The sequence below is a fragment of the Puma concolor genome, chromosome E4 (assembly GCF_028749965.1).
Source record: "Puma concolor isolate L17-30 chromosome E4, mPumCon1.1.hap2, whole genome shotgun sequence".
Lineage (NCBI taxonomy): Eukaryota > Metazoa > Chordata > Mammalia > Carnivora > Felidae > Puma > Puma concolor.
The window spans coordinates 42,157,816-42,175,193 of record NC_141683.1 but is presented as its reverse complement, the minus strand read 5'-3'; the positions used below and the strand labels follow the sequence as shown (position 1 = coordinate 42,175,193).

At 35.4% G+C, this 17,378-nt stretch overlaps 1 protein-coding gene across 4 annotated transcripts in view; it reads right to left on the bottom strand.

Annotated features, from left to right (window-relative positions):
* Positions 1 to 17,378, bottom strand: part of CEP350 (centrosomal protein 350) — a 157,322-nt gene that overhangs the window by 41,663 nt on the left and 98,281 nt on the right. For 3 of the 4 annotated variants that reach the window (XM_086693113.1, XM_086693114.1, XM_086693115.1), the window contains exons 26-29: positions 17,097 to 17,243; positions 12,783 to 12,940; positions 5,453 to 5,575; positions 4,146 to 4,345 (exon numbers count right to left, since the gene is read on the bottom strand). In XM_086693113.1, the coding sequence (XP_086549239.1) occupies positions 4,146 to 4,345; positions 5,453 to 5,575; positions 12,783 to 12,940; positions 17,097 to 17,243 (628 nt within the window). The remainder of the gene's footprint in view (positions 1 to 4,145; positions 4,346 to 5,452; positions 5,576 to 12,782; positions 12,941 to 17,096; positions 17,244 to 17,378) is intronic. The other variant, XM_086693116.1, reaches the window with a different exon arrangement.

Sequence of the window (17,378 nt, the reverse complement as noted above, 5' to 3'; positions counted from 1 at the left end):
TAAGGGTCAACTCAATTTTTTCTTTTAGGTTACTTTACTTTATTAAACAGTTAAACTATTCATAGGCTATATTTGATGAGATTAAAATTGCATTAAAATTGCCTTTGGCTTATCACATTTACCCAATAACACTTTTTCCATGATTAAGGAGGCCAACAGTTCTAATAAATTAGAGAGTTGAACAGGAAAAAAACATTGCTCTAAGACAGCAGTTAAACATTTTGGTCTCAGGACATCTTCATACTCTGAAAAAATCATTGAAGACCACAAAAAGCTTTTTCTGTGGTTACAGATATGGTTATATCTATCAATATTAATCATACTAGAAGTTAAAATGGAAAAAAAATTAAAATATTTAAAAACAGTAATAAATCTACATGTTAACATAAATGACATTTACTAAATTTTAAAATAACTACATTTTTCCAAAAAAGGGCTCAGTTGAAAGGAGAGGGATTGTTTTACATTTTTTAAAATATCTGTAATGTCTGGCTTAACAGAAGGCAGTTGGAATCTCCTATCTGCTTCTGTCTGCAATCTGTGACTATCTGTTGTTTTGGCTGAAGCATATGCAGAAAATCTGGCCTCTCAAAGAATATATGTAATTAGAAAAGGGAAGAGTATTGTAACAGTCTGTACAGATAATTGTGGATATTCTTTTTTGATGCTACACTGAAATTTGACCATTGGTAGTTCCTTGTATTTTAGCTGGAATGTAGAATCTAAAACCATATCAATAAACTTTTTGTGATGTTACATTAAAATCCTTTGGTCAACTCTGTACTTTAAATGGGTTTTCTACCCATGCATGATTCTCTAAATCATCACTGGTCATTTGGAAAACACTGCTTCACTGAGTTCTGAAGATCTTCCCAATGTTGACACATTTTATTGCGCAATATGAAAAAATGACCCTGATTAGTATCATCACCCATCATATCAGGAAAGTCTTTTAAGTATTGGAAAGCTGTCCAGCTCAAGATGGGGAAAACAGCATTTCTAAAATCCTAAATTTTTGCTTGAAAGCTTAAATTTTATCACTGGCAATAAATGTAGCCCCTGTTTTCTCTGAACAAAGTTGCTTCATTTATTTCTGAGAAACTGCCAAATACACAAGTATGAATAACCAGTTTTTTAGACACTTAAGTAAAAATGGTACTCCATGAAAAAAAAAATGGCTGGTTCAGCTTGCAATTCAAACCACTGCATTATGTGCTTTTCTTCAAAGCCACCACCAACCTTCAGCACATGCAAGTGCTTCGTGCATATTTCCTATTTTGTCACACAAAGTATTAAAAAGATATGTACCCAAAGGTTGAGATTCAACAAAATTAGTATTCGTAAGTGCTTATTTCAGGGCATTCTTACATAAAACTGGCATGTTATCGTTAGTACAAAGTGGTGAAGAATACAAGGCTACTAAAAACACAGTTTGGTGCCCTGCCTTGATTCATGCTAAGACGTCAGCAATTTTACTCACCCTTATTTTTGCTACATCAGCGTAATGTCAACACAGTGAAAAAGGCAAACAACATGATAGTATCATTATAAAAATAATTTTGACCCCCACGTCCTCTGAAAGGATCTTAGAGACTCTCCCAGAGTTTCCTGGGCCATATTTTAAGAACCACTGCTCTAGGATTCATACCTGGGAATGGAACCGCTGAATCGTAAAATACGTGTACCTCACTTTTATGATTTTATTGATTATTTTTAATGCCTCTTTTTTTCAACCTGTTTTCCAAACTAGGTTTAACAATTAATACAACAGCAGTTCCGTGTTCCACCTACATACCCACGGGCTTGATGGGTATTGTGAATGGGCTGAATGATGGTCCTGGAAAAGATATGTCCATGTCTTAACCCCCCGGACCTGTGAATGCAATTCTTTTTGGAAAAAAGGGTCCTTGCAGATGTAATTAAGGATCTCATGATGGGATCACCCTGAATTATCTGGGTAGGCCCTAAATCCACTGAAAGTTTCCTTATGAGACAAAAGAGGAGCAGACAGGCATGGAGAAGAGTGGGAGACTGGAGTTAGGCAGACACAAGAGATGCCGACAGCATAGCCACAAGCCGGAAGAAGGAAGGGAAGAGCTGTTCCCTGGATCCTTCAGAGGGAGCACAGCACTGCCAACACCTTGCTCCTATACTTCTGGCCCCCAGAAGTGAGAGAATAAAACTTTTTTTTAAGCTACTAAATTTGTGATAATTTGTTCCAGCAGCCCTAGGAAGGGAAGCAGTATTTCTTTATGATTTTTATGCCCTGATTACCAATACATGTGACATCTTTTCAGATGTTTATTGATGATTTGGAGTTCTTCATTGTGAATTATCTGCTCTTTCCCTTATTTTTAAAATGTGGTTGTTTTATTTTTGATTCACAGGAGCTGCTTGCATGTTTTTCTACTATTCCTTTGTCAGTCATATGTGTGGCAAATATCTTTTTTTTATTTTGTTGTTTTACTTTCTCTATGGTGTATTAATGAATACAAATTCTTAATTTATTGAAATCAAAGGTATTGGTATTTCCCTTTGTGGTTTTGCTTTGTATAACCTATTAAAGAAATCTCTCCCTCCCCTTGATGTCATATAGATATTTTCTTCTATGGTCTAAAAGTGTCATAATTCTAATTTTCACATTTAAGCCTTTTTTTTTTTTTTTAAACCCTTCAGCTGGATCTTTCTATATTGTCAATGTAGGGATCCAATTTCATTTTTTCCTGCCCTCCAAATTTAGTGGAGAGTCCCTCCTTCCTTCACTGCTCTGCAAAGTTACCTGTGTCAGAAGTCAACTTTCCACATATGCATGGGTCTTTTTCTGGGCTGTTTCATGGTCTATTTGTGTATCTCTGTACAAATAATCCCGTTTTAATCATTATACTTTTACAAGTTTTGGTATCTGGTAATGTAAGTTCTCCATTTTGTGGTTCGTCTTTAGCAGTGTCTTTGCTTTTTGGTCCTTTGTTCTTTCATACACATTGTAAAACGAGCTTATCAAACCCTATGAAGAAATCTTGCTGAGTTTCTGATTTAAATTGCCTTGAATCTACAAATAAGTTCAGGCAGAATTAACATCTTTAATGACACTGAATCTGTGAGAATGGAAAAGCTTTCTATTTATTTTGGTCTTCTGTAATGTCTCCTAATAACATTCTAAAGTTTTCTCCATAAAGATCTTACATATTTTTTGTTAAATTTATTCCTAGTACTTCATGTTTTTTTATTTCTATGATAAATGGCATCTCTTTTAAAAATTAATTTTTCTGGGGGCTCCTGAGTGGCTCAGTCAGTGAAGCATCTGACTCTTGATTTCAGCTCAGGTCATGATCTCACAGTCGTTGGATTGAGCCCTGCATCAGGCTCTGCGCTGAGCGTGGAGCTTCCTTGGGATTCTTTCTCTCCCTTTCTCTCTGCCCCTCCCTCACTTGCACTCTGTCTCTCTCAAAATAAATAAACATTTTTTTAATTAGATTTTTCTAACCAATTTCTGCTGGTCTATAGACGTGTAACTGAATTTTGTTTATGAACTTAGCAACCATGCTAGATTCACTTGTTAAATGCTGGATTTTCTATAAGAATAAGTTTTGCTTCTTCCTTTCACTGCTTAGGTGAAATAAAAGCATCTTTATCTTCTTTCCAAATTTAAAGGGAAAGTTTTCTATGTTTTATCACTAACAGCAGTATCTTGTAGTAGGTTTGGTTTTTCATTTTTGCTCATAGATATCCTAGATCACATAAGGAAAGCTCCCTTCTATTGATACTTTGACCTGAAATTTGTTTTATTAGAAATGCTTTTTGGATTTTATCAAGTACCTTTTCCAAATCCATTCAGATGTCATGTAATTTTTCTCCTTTGATCCGTTTAAGTAATCTGCCCTGTTGATTTTTTAGGATGTGTTAAACCCCACTTGGTCGTGGAATAGCCCACTTCCATTTCACAGAATTCACCCATTTCTTCTCAGTTCTCAGATATGTTAGCATAAAGTCATTCACAACAGTCTCATAATTCCAAGGTCTGTGGCATTTGCAGTTATATCGCATTCTTCACATTTAATCATTCACCTTTTTTAAAAATAATGAAGTCAATCTTTTGGTTACATTAGGCTTGGGTTTGCAGAGTGAATGGAGTTAACATTTATTACCTTTCTGTTCTGTTCTCTGGTCCTCAATTTCTTTCTTCGGAGTTTTAGGTTTTATTAATTCTTTGTCCCAGGCAGCCAAAGCTTGTTTCTCCATTTGACGAATTTCTGCTTCCTCTGCATCCAAACGTCGCTTCCACTCCAGCAGCTCCTCTGCGTGTTGTCGCCGTTGCATTAGTTTCTGCTCTCGCTTTGTCAGAAACCTACGGTCACACCATGAGGGACGGTCAGAGAACAAATCTACAGGCAGAAAGCACTTAGAGCTCTATACCACTCACTGCCTTCGCAACAAGCTGCGTAAAAACAACACACTCATACTACTCCTTTGAAAAAGCCTTGAAGTAACAGAAGCTTTGGTGACTCATTCAGAAAAGGAGAGAATTTATGTTTTACTTCTAATTGTTTGGAAAGATTAGCAAAGGAAAAATGGTGGCAAATTCAGAAAAGAAAATCTTCAGAATTTCTGGACAACCGGGACTGATAGTCCTGAAATTACATATTCACTTCTCATAGGTGATTCTTTTTCATAACAGATGAAGAACCTATTCTGAAGGCTCAGACCAGAAAACACACAAAACCAAAACAACAAAGACCAAAACAACAACAAAAAACAAATCTCAAAGCCCCCAAACAAGCAAGCAAACAAAAAAAACGTGTCCATGTCCCTTTTTGACTTTTATTTTCAAATTCAGTCTGGTTTTATTTCAGGTATCACTCACTATACCCCTCTTTGGTTCCTATTGCCTCAGAGATGCAAAGTCGGGTGATAATTATGGAGAGAACACAGCACCACAGTCAGATGCCTTATGCATATAAACATAACTTTATTTACTTGAGTAAAAGGATGCACCAAATGCCTCAAATTTCTCAATTTAACCTGATCTCTGAAATTCAATAGCTCGATATATCTTAGCTCCAAAGGATTTAGAGAAATTTCTGATTTAGGAAAAGTTATCTGAGTAGTTTAAAAAGCTACTATTAAACTCTCCTCAAACGTAGATGCCACAGCCAAATAAAAGGTGGGCTGCTCATGTTATTGGTGTTAGATCTGTATTGGTAGCTAATCAACAAAAATGCGTTCACACATCCAACGAACACTTAATAAAAATCACAAAAACTGTCATTCCGCTTCTTGAACAATCAGCATGTCAAATTAATGTGGAAACAAAAAGGTACCATCTATGGGACATTTGACAAGAAGGCTCCAGGCTGTTATGAAAAAAAAGAAAAAGAAAAAAAAGCAAACAAAACAAACAAAAAGAACAGAGCATGCTCTATCAAAGAGTGCACTGAAAAAGGTGCAAAGTTACCTGACCAACTGGTTGTAGATATACAGCTGGAATTTGGGATGAAGGTTGGGAAAACAGACACTGAGAGAGGCCCAGTGGTGAGACGTAAAGACAGAGAAGAAGTAGTGAACAGGAGAGCAGTGTCTACAAAATAAGGAGGCAGATTTTAAAACCAAGGGACCAAGAGGCAGAAGAGTGAGAAAGGGAAAGCATAAGAGCTGAGCGGAGAACTTTTAATATGCTTCCTGAATAACATTACAAGCTACTCCGTCAAAGCAAGTGTTATACTCTGTGTGACATATAAAACATGTGCTATTATAGATCTTACCAGTGATTTCTGAATAAACATGCCTTTCTCCTCAGATGTTGCTTAACCATTACTTATAGTTTCAGGTAAATTTACTTGTTTGTGAGTAAAGTACAGTGTGGAGCTAAGTAAGTTTTCCCATAAGCTTTAACACAGAGTACAACAACTATGGCTGTGAACCTAGTACATCAGCAATTATACAAACATATGTAACCCTGAGCAAATGATTTTTGTATCTGTACCTTGTCATCTATTTTAAGATTAAAATTAAATAAATAAAAACCACTGCATTTGCCTTATTTGACCTTACCATCATGATCTAGCTTGAAAAGAATTTGGAAATTAAATTTATAGTAAAAATGTCTTATTCACCTCTCCCACATAAAACTTACTGCTCACAGGACCTACTGGAGGTATCGTGCTTTATATTTAACAAAGGCCCACTTCAGTAAGATTGAAATACCATATCCATTCTATAAAATATGAGGATGCATAATTAAGAATAACGTAAGCTTGTTGCAATAAATACTCCCAGCAGCAAAAAATAAATAAAAAATAAATCATGCTGTGGACAGCTCAATCATAAAGTTAAAGGTAAGAAGAAAATTTCATGTGTTAGAGTTATAAAAGTAGAAAAAACCCACTAGTTTCTCTTCTTTACTATTTAAATAGTAAATAAATCATATATATATATTCGAAAGGATAACTAAATCTAGTAATAGTTTGAAAGGTTAATTCTCTTTGACAGAGCATGCTCCTGTTCACATGCACACAACAATAACCTATAGATCAAGGCAACGCTTTTTGCCTTGGAAGGGCAAGGAATAATATCAGTATGTCACAGAAGTGAGAAAATCTAGGTATAAATCCAGCCGCTCATTTGGATTTTAAAAGTATGTAGAATCTTGCTTACACATGTATCTTTAGATAACAGACTATTTCAATGTCTGTTTCCCCACATACAACTTAATATTTCTCCTCCCCTTCATATACTTATATATATATATACACACACACATACATACACATTCGTATCTGGATTGCCTGGATTTTCTGCACTGAAGTTCAAGGAAAAACAATTTTGTCAAATTTTAGTAAGACACTGCAATCTTCCTTGCCATTCTTTATGAATGTATAATAAACTTATTTTGATGCTAATTATCAAAATATGGAAAAACAAATTACTCAGCAAATGGTCCAAAAAATCTATTCATAATATTCAAATATCACCCACCCTCTTAAGTACATAACTGCTAAATGCATGCATGACCTAGTATAAAAAGTAGAATGATATTGAAACATGAAAAATAAACTGTAAAAAAGATACAATTTAAATTTGTCTAACCCAATATAGAGAATAACAATTTTCTCTATTAGAACAAGTACTGACCATTTATTTTTCATTTATAAGGATTAAGCATATTCAAAAGCTCTAGGTTGGGAATGAACAACAACAAAAAAATAGCTAATAGAAAAAGAGATGAAAATAGTTTAAGATGCAGTATGAGAAAAGTTTAACTTAAAGTTAAAACTTCTTCCCAGAAACACATGTTCTTGATTTAATATATGTGTATTCTAGAAGTAGTGTCCTTTACAAGTTAAATAAAATAAAGTTGAAATAAAAAAAGGCAGTACTTCACACTACAGTTAACAATCCTCCAAGATGCTGCACAAATAAGAAAGAAATTTGTAAATGATGGAGACATAAATGCCTACTAATAGAAAATGCTGCTAATATGCGTTATGGTTGGTGTCAAGGCATCCCGCAGCAAGGATGCTTAACAGAACACTGGACTGGGGACAATTAGATACAAAATAGATTTAATCTAGTATGTAAATCATCATGTTCTTATTTAATCTTAAGAAATTCATGAGTAATTAGTTCTCTTTTAAAGTCATACTTTCACACTCTAAACTCTACACATATACAGATAAACAGCCACTGAGCACTCTTCCAATTTAAACAAATCCTATTTATTTAGAAGGGTCAATTTCTACAGAGATAACTCTAAGTCATCACTGTAGTTTTTCTTTTTTTTTAAGCTAGGAGGTTGAAAGCAGATATGCTAACTTAACTCAACGTTAACTCTGGCTGGCTGGCATCCAGAAAGCAGGGTCTGAGTTCTAGCCCTGCCACTATGCAACGTGTGAGATGTGGGATGAATCACTTATGTCCATGGCCTCAATTTCTTCCTGTGAAACCAAAGGACTAAACTAGATGACGTCCCTAAGAGACCTTTTAGTTCCAGCAGTTTCCAACTCTTTCTCCAAGTACCTCCTCACATTTTTTTAAATACCTCAACATACTGCTACCTCAACATACTGCTAGATCATGTGACATAAATGAGAAGCTTTTTTCCCACTGAGCTAATATAATTGTAGATTATGTTCCAACATATTATAAAACCATGCTATAATTTGAAAGAGTAAAATTACAATGTAAATTTTAAATGAAATTGTGAGTTGTAAAATCATTTGACTCTGAAAAATATTAAATAAAACAAACAAAAATCTAATACTTTAAATCATTTTAAAATTGTTTCTGGACCAAAAATTAATTCTATATTGTAAATACGTAAAAATGAAACACAGTGTTTTAAATTTTAAAATGAATTAATTCTTCTAGTCTTTAAGCATTTTTAATGATATGAGGAATATGAGGATATGGATAGTACTGACAAAAGAAAATGAATTCTTGTATTTTTTCTCAAGCAAAATTTATTCTATTACTTAAAAGTGTCTAATAATTTGCATATACTTAAATAAACAAAATGCAGGTATATTATTCCTAACCTAGAAAGTAAAGAAAATTATCAGACTATCAGGATTCATTCATTCTAGAACCTTCTCAAAGAAAATTCTATTCCTAATTTAAGGCAATGATATTTAACACACTTTATTTTTTATTTTTTCTTTTTTAACGTTTATTTATTTTTGAGACAGAGAGAGACAGAGCATGAACAGGGGAGGGGCAGAGAGAGAGGGAGACACAGAATCTGAAACAGGCTCCAGGCTCTGAGCTGTTAGCACAGAGCCCGACGCGGGGCTCGAACTCACAGACTGTGAGATCATGACCTGAGCTGAAGTCGGACGCTTAACCGACCAAGCCACCCAGGCGCCACAACACACTTTTTAAAATTCTAATGAAAATGTCTTCTTTAATGGAATATCAAAAGTCTTCCCTTGCAAATCCTTAATTTTTTTAATTTTTTTTAATTAAAAAAAAATTTAATGTTTATTTATTTTTGAGAGAGAGAGAGAGAGAGAGAGACAAAGTGCGAACAGGGGAGGGGCAGAGAGAGAGGGAGACACACAATCTGAAGCAGGCTCCAGGCCCTGAGCTGTCAGCACAGAGCCCGACATGGGGCTCAAACTCACAAACCATGAGATCATGACCTGAGCCGAAGTCAGACACTTAACCCACTGAGCCACCCAGGCGCCCCACAAATCCTTAACTTTTTAACTCAGCAGATTAATGGTGAAGATTTTAATATTTATCGGACACTACCACAAATATTTTTAGACACATCTATGTCATACAATATTTATCTGTTTAACTTTATGATTATTTAAAACCAAGTAAGTTAATTTGCTCCTTTAATGGTTTCTAAGCTAACTGGGAATATTTTAAAATATTTAAAATGAATGTTTCCGAAGTTCTGACTTCATTTTTTGCTAACTTGGTCTGCAATGATCAAACCAAAATATAACTATATGTTTGTGGGATTTTTTTCACTTCTTCTTATGCTATTAAAGTACTTACTTATTCAAAAGTATATTTAACTCAGAACACTCACCCATGAAAATTGCTTTGATATATTTTTTCAGTAGAAATTTCTTCCTCTGAATTTCTGAGCAATTAATCTATATACACTTCTCTAAAGGAACCAACATTTGTTTTTTCCACCTAGACCATATACTCTTTAAGGTCAAGGTTTCTGTTTGATTCACCTTCGTATCTCTCAGACCTAGCACACTCATACATTCCCCAATAAATAATTGCTAAAAATAAGTATATATTTAGTAAATAATATAAAAGAATAGTTGCTATTAAATGAAAGAGAAAATGTACTGTATCCTATTTTAACACTTGAAGATAAACCCATTCTTTCTGTTTTATTTGCTCAGTAAAAAATTTCCCTGAAATGGAATTGGCAAATTAACAGAAGAAGTCAACTGCATTGTGTTTTCTTCATGAATATATGTTTCAGGATTACAGGCAATGCACTTATATTGTAAACAATGCCCCTCACAATGATAACCAAAACTCAGATTTCACTTGCAACAGTACCAAAAAGACTGAGGGCTATTCACTCTGTGGCTCCTGAAACATATATTATTACAAATCTTTTTCACAACTTAAATTTCTTTTGCTTTTCACTACACTGAGAAATGGAAATTATTTATATAATGTCAGATCAATAAAAAGGTCGGGAAAAGCCATAAATTAGACATACAAGTTTTAACAAAGGCATTGCTGTCTCAATGACACATTAAAGAAGGAAATCTTTCACGATAGCCGAGAACAGTTTGATTGCTTTAGAGAAATATCTGTCATAGAATCAGAGGGTTAACAATAAGCAATAGTATATAGTGAAAAAGTTCTTCTCAATAGTTAGCTAAACTTACTGAGGGAGGAATACTTTTTGACAGGTGTTTTATATCAATAAAATAGTAATCTCTTGGGAGACTGCCTTTGCAAATCTACAGAACAAATTAATAGTGCCTAGCAGCAAAGGCTCAAATGATTTTGTTGACTATAAAATGAACTCATTCTATTTAATGGCATTTCTACCGACATTCCAATATTGTTGGGGTGCCTGGGTGGCTCAATATTGTTAAAAGAGATCTCATGATAAAGTTCTGGTGATCTGGATGGTATATAAAAACCAGTTTTCACATTATTTTGTTCTAGAGATCAAAAAGCATTGCATAACAATAATCTTCTTTTATAGGGCATCGCTATTTTTGAAAAATACTCCAGTTCATCCTCAAATTTCGGCACCATCATTAAACATTAAAACTAATTCCTTTGCCACCGCTGTCCTTACCTCATCCTACCCACAAACACAACCGCACTGCTTCAAACACACATCAAGTCACTGAATCTTTCGAGGCCTATTTCTTTGAATTTCTCAAATGGTTCCTGCAGCAGTTGACAAAGGTAGAACAATAACACAAAACTTCTATGTGTTTAATATTTTGGATTCTGAGAAAATAATTAATAAAACTTGGAACAAAATCAGTAAGTTCAACCTTGAATTTGTTATTTAGAATTTTTAAAGCTTTAACCAAATCTGAAATAAGCAGCTACATGAACTAACTCATCTCATAAACAGACTAGGATTAGCAGTTTCTTCTTCTATGTGATCAAAATTATCAGAATATTATTCATAAAGACCAGCAATGAGTATCTTACTAATATAGATGAGCAAGGGATCAATGAAGAAATTATTCCTGAAGCTGTCTTTCCTCCAACATTTACCAAAGACATTTGGAGGTATATATAAAATGTCAGGTCAGCTATAATATAAAAATTCACGAGACTGATAATTCTGAATTCAAAAATCTCTGAAGTAAAACAGTATGCCTATACAGGCTTTGGGAAATTTTATTAGGAAAGAAAGAAAGCATCTTTAGTCTACATTTCAATAAATTCCTATATTTTTTAAAAAGCCTTATTTAAACTATCCCATGGAATTATCCAAAAGGAATACTTACACATTTGTAAATATTTGGTTTCACCTCTTTTTATTTATTTTAAAAATGTGTATTTATTTTTTAAACTTATCTTCATAACCAACTTAGGTATTTTAAAGTTATGAAATACAATTTAACTAAGCAATAGGTGCCAACATATAACACTACACCTATGGTAATCAGGTTTGATTTACAACTGTCTGACTATTCAAAAGCTAATTAACTCATAGGTTGATGTCACATATAAATACAGAGCATTATTAAATTTGGTGATGTGTGGTACACTGACAAAAGATATCAGTACAACTGAAGTTCAATCTGTGGTTCAAACTGTTAACAAAATAAAATAAAGGTCAAACGTTTTAATGGGTCTGTCTTTCGTATTTAAAGAAGGTAGAAATTGTTATAAAGTCAAGGATAGAGTCCACAAACAGCAACTTGACAAGCATATTTAATTACACCCAGAAGAGTAGACTCTCACGTACATGTAACTTCATATGGTCAATGTCAACACACAACTGAGCTACATTTAAGTAGAAGTAGCGTTCTTTAAAAGAGCTTCTAAAAAAATAATACTTAGTAATGTTTTAGAAGAATGGTAGACTGCCAAAGCATTCAACATCCCAGGAGAATTTCAGTTTTTCTAGTTTCAACTGAACAATCCACACCTACTCACGGGTTAAAATTTCTATCTGACCTAAGCCCGGAGTGGTCAGTGAGCCACAGCATGAGATCTCAGGATACACCATTAACTGCTTCCCTAAGTCAGTAGACACATCCACCGATTTCAGAGAAGTATAAATTTCCCACTTATTTTTAGCTTTCAATGAAAGAAAGATGGAAACATTGTCATGGGTATATGTGCAATCACTATGCTGGTTTTTATTATTTTTTTTAATTCTTTTTTAATGTTTATTTATTTTTGACAGAGAGAGAGAGAGAGACGGAGCATGAGCAGGGGAGGGGCAGAGAGAGAGGGAGACACAGAACCTGAAACAGGCTCCAGGCTCTGAGCTGTCAGCCCAGAGCCCGACGCGGGGCTCACACTCAGACTGCAAGATCATGACCTGAGCCGAAGTCGGACGCTCAACCGACTGAGCCACCCAGGCGCCCCACTATGCTGGTTTTTAAAATAAGAAATCTGACTGTATTAAAAACAAGAAAATTTGTTTTATAACAAGATCTATAGTCAACTGACTTCTAGGTTGATTTAATAATTCTGCTAAAATGCTACTGAATTCATAAAATATTATGTTTTATCAACCTAATCTAATGAGGTACATTAAAGACATTTGTTGCTATCATTTTCAATGTGAACAGGAGATATTTATAAAAATGAATTACTTTTCATCCATGCGGCTTCTCATTTTTTTCAGTTTCTGCATAATGCTGCTAGTTTCACTGCTGGAGATTGAAATGGGGGAAGGACTGCGGGTCTCCAAGTCAGTTGGACCAGGACTGGTTGCCTTATTATCCTTTGTATCATCGTCACTATGAGAGTCCTGTAAACAAAGGAGGGTAAAGTTTTACAATTTTACTGGAATTTAAGATCTCAAAGTGATCTTAAACACTGTTATTTCAAAATTATGTTTATCAAAATCATATTTATAAGAAAGTAGAAATAAAAGCATTACTTAAAAGACAAGATTATATCACATATTTGAAAATGGCTAAAATATAGATTTTGTTATGTATATCTTACATATATTTATATATAATCACAAAGTGTAATAATTTCTTATAAGATGTGAAAAAAATCCAAAATCTTCTGTTGCTAGCAAACTAGTACCTGTCCTAATTTCTTTTATTTATTTTTTAATTTTTTAATGTTTATTTTTGACGGAGACAGAGACAGAGCATGAGTGGGGTGGGGCGGTGGAGGGAGGGGAGGGCGGGGGGGTAATGCTGAGAGAGAGACACACACACAGAATCAGAAGCAGGCTCCAAGCTCTGAGCTGTCAGCACAGAGCCTGACCCAGGGCTCAAACCCATGAACCGCGAGATCATGACCTGAGCCAAAGTCAGACATTTAACCAACTGAGCCACCTAGGCGCCCCTGTCCTAATTTCTTTTAAATTGAACCACTCAAAAGAAATACAAAACTACAGACACTGTAACGTTTATACATACAGACAAAAGAATGAAGAGCAGGGCGCCTGGGTGGCTCAGTCGGTTGAGCGTCCGACTTCAGCTCAGGTCATGATCTTGCAGTTTGTGAGTTCAAGCCCCGCATCAGGCTCTGTGCTGACAGCTCAGATTGTGTGAGCTTCAGATTGTGTGCCTCCCTCTCTCTCTGCCTCTCCCCCACTTGCACTCTGTCTCTCTCTCAAAAATAAACAAACACTAAAAAACTTTTTTAAAAAAGAATGAAGGGAACACATAATTAATTTTAATAATACTGAGGGATGGATCTTTTTTCATTTATAACGAAAAAAGTATTTTCTCAACTTAAAAATTACAGTGAATTGAAAAAAAATTTAAAAAAAAATTACAGTGAAAGGATTTAGAACAATTGGGCTTTTTAAAAAAAGTGTATTTATTCTGAGAGGCAGAGAGAGAGAGAGAGAGTGCATGAGCAAGTGGGGGAGGGCCAGAGAGAGAGGGAAAGAGAGAGAATCCCAAGCAGCCGCTGTGCTGTGAGTGCAGATTTCAACGAGGAACTTGATCCCACAAACCCTGAGATCATGACCTGAACCAAAATCAAGAGTCGGATGCTCAATGGATTGAGCCATCCAGGCGTCCCTAGAGCTATGCTTAAGTAAGTCTTTCCCACAAATACTCATTTATGTTCATAACTTTTCAGGAAGATGAGTAGGGACAATCATGGCTGTTTTTATTCTGTGAACAATACACACAGCAGAATAAGGTGTGCTGAATGGAGCGAGATGAAGAGGGCCTCTAACACAGGAGGGTGGCCTGTGTGCCAAGTCCGAGCCCAAGTGGAACAATGCGGATGTCCACATGGAAGCAGTCCTACATGGCATGTCACAAGCCCAAACAGAGTGAGGTGGCATTCCCACAGAGAACAGAGTGCAAAGAGGGTAAGAAGAGAACAGAGAAAGGGCAAGGAGATTGGGGCGGGGGGGGGGGGGGGGGCACGGACAGCTTGACTTGGGAGTCAGGTTCCAGGGGCGGCGAGAAGGCTATCGACATGAGGAAAGGGGTGGAGGTTATGGAGACGGGTTACACAGAAGAATGATCAAATAATTATCTATATTAAGGAAAATGTTAACCAGCTGTCTGTCAGAGAAGGAAGTTTCAGAAGAGAGAAAACTAGAATGGAACCTTATGGCGCTGGATTAGAAATCGAAGAATCAGCATGAACTCATTATGTATATGTGTGTGTGTGTGTGTGTGTGTGTGTGTGTGTGTGTGTGTGTATATATATATGTATACATATGTATATATATATACATATATATATATAACATGTATATGTACATACAGAAATATACATGTAAAATGTATATTTTTATTATATCTACATAAAACTATATATTCTCTAGATTTCTTGCTTTTAGGAGGCCAAAACCTGAATAGCAATGAGCATGCCTACTGGTTTTTAAAGAACTTTCCTCCTTGGACAAACAGCTGATTCCAAGTCTGGGGCACGGAAGGTACAAAACGACCTGGAGACATCTTGTTGCAGGAAACATGGAAGTGCTCAAAGACTGACTGGGACATGTCACAAGGACACAGAAACTGGAAAAGAAACTTGAAATAGTCTGATTTGGGGCAAAGTGAGCATCAAAACAAATGACAGTAACAGATTCACCTTTGAGTAAAGTAGGAATCTGTCAGTCCATACTGATACAAATAAAATAATAAGTTTAATGAAAAACAAGAATTTATGTAGTCTCAAAGTAACTCATGCAGGGGAGACTGGGTGGCTCAGTTGGTTGAGTGCCAACCTCGGCTCAGGTAATGATCTCACAGTTTTTGAGTTCAGGCCCCACATCGGGCTCTGGGCTGACAGCTCAGAGCCTGGAGCCTGCTTCAGACTCTGTGTGTGTGAGTCTCTCTCTCTCTGCCCTTCCCCCACTCACACTCTGTCTCTCTCTCTCAAAAATAAACATAAAAATTTTTTTTAATATATTTAATAAAAATTAAAAAATAACTCATGCAAAGTATTTATTAACTATAAAGAGAAAGAAAGTAACTTTATAGTAGAGTCTGATAGCCACCACCTTAATCAAGCGATCAAGTCAAGTCAACATCATCAGTAATGGGATAAATCAAAATCAGATACCAACTGACTGAATGCAAGGAGAACACAGCATCATGTCTGTGATATTCCAGCCAAAGATGCACAACCTGAACCTAATTATGAGGAAGTATCAGACAAATCCAAGTTGAGAAACATGCTACAAAATAACTGGCATGTGATCTTCCAAAGTGTGAAGGTTATAAGAGTCAAGTAACTTTTCCAGACTAAGGAGACAACATAGACATGAGAACTTAATGCAGTATGTGATTCTGAACTTACCTTTCTTTTTTTTTTAATTTTTTTTTTTTTAACCTTTATTTATTTTTGAGACAGAGAGAGACAGAGCATGAATGGGGGAGGGGCAAAGAGAGAGGGAGACACAGAATCGGAAGCAGGCTCCAGGCTCCGAGTCATCAGCCCAGAGCCCGACGCGGGGCTCGAACCCACGGACCGCGAGATCGTGACCTGAGCTGAAGTCGGACGCTTAACTGACTGAGCCACCCAGGCGCCCCTGAACTTACCTTTTTTTTTTTTTTTTTTAATATATGAAATTTATCGTCAAATTGGTTTCCATACAACACCCAGTGCTCATCCCAAAAGGTGCCCTCCTCAATACCCATCACCCACCCTCCCCTCCCTCCCACCCCCCATCAACCCTCAGTTTGTTCTCAGTTTTTAACAGTCTCTTATGCTTTGGCTCTCTCCCACTCTAACTGAACTTACCTTTTGATATAAAGCACATTATTGTGACAGTTGGAGAACTGTCACTTTCAACTCAGGAAGACAGAGTTCTTTGTACTGTGTTTGAAATTTTCTATAAATTTGGGGTTGTTTCAAAATTTAAGGTGTATTTTAAAAATCAAAGCAGAAAATATGAGAGACTTTAACTATTTATAAACTATATAACTGTTTATATATACATAAAACATATATATAAATATAAATATATATAAATGTATAAAATATATAACTATTTATACAGCTATAAGTCTGGGTTCTCCGACACTATATTGACATCTCACAGTATCTCAGAATAGATCCACATTTTGCTTTTGTCTGAATACCTCCTTTCACTCCTGTATCATTGTATTAACATAGGATAGCTAACATAAGTAAAATGAGCAAAAATAATCTCTCTCATTAATTCTGAGGAATATATTTGGATTGATAAGCAAAAGCAAGGTACTCTGTTCAAACTGAGTTTATGAATGGAAAACATTTTTCAACTATTATATGAACCATGTGTCCCTTTCAAAACTTGAATACTCCATGGGAAAAAAATTAAAACTGTCATTATATATAAGGGTGCAGACATAGAACTTTATTCCAGTACCTTATGGTATCACAGTGCTAGAAGGAACATGTCCATCATATGAGAAACTGAGGCAGGGTTAGGGATTATTAGCAAGCAACATGAGACAGAAAACAAATAGTAATTTTATGTAATTTACCAATTTATTCTCCCCTGCTGACTTCAGCTTTTCCTGTAATTTCATGGTGGTCTGTCGGATCCTCTCTATCTCCTCCTGCTGTTTAAGAATTAGTTGTCTTTCCTTTCGAGCTGCCTTATTGGCTTCTTGAAGACGTTTAATTTCCGCCTAAGGTTTAAAGAGTTAGGAGAGGGATTGAGATTTGGAGGACACAAGTCCACAGTAATATTTTAAGAATATATCAAAATATATATCATATCATATCATATCATATCAAAAATAAAAACATATAGTATTTCAAGA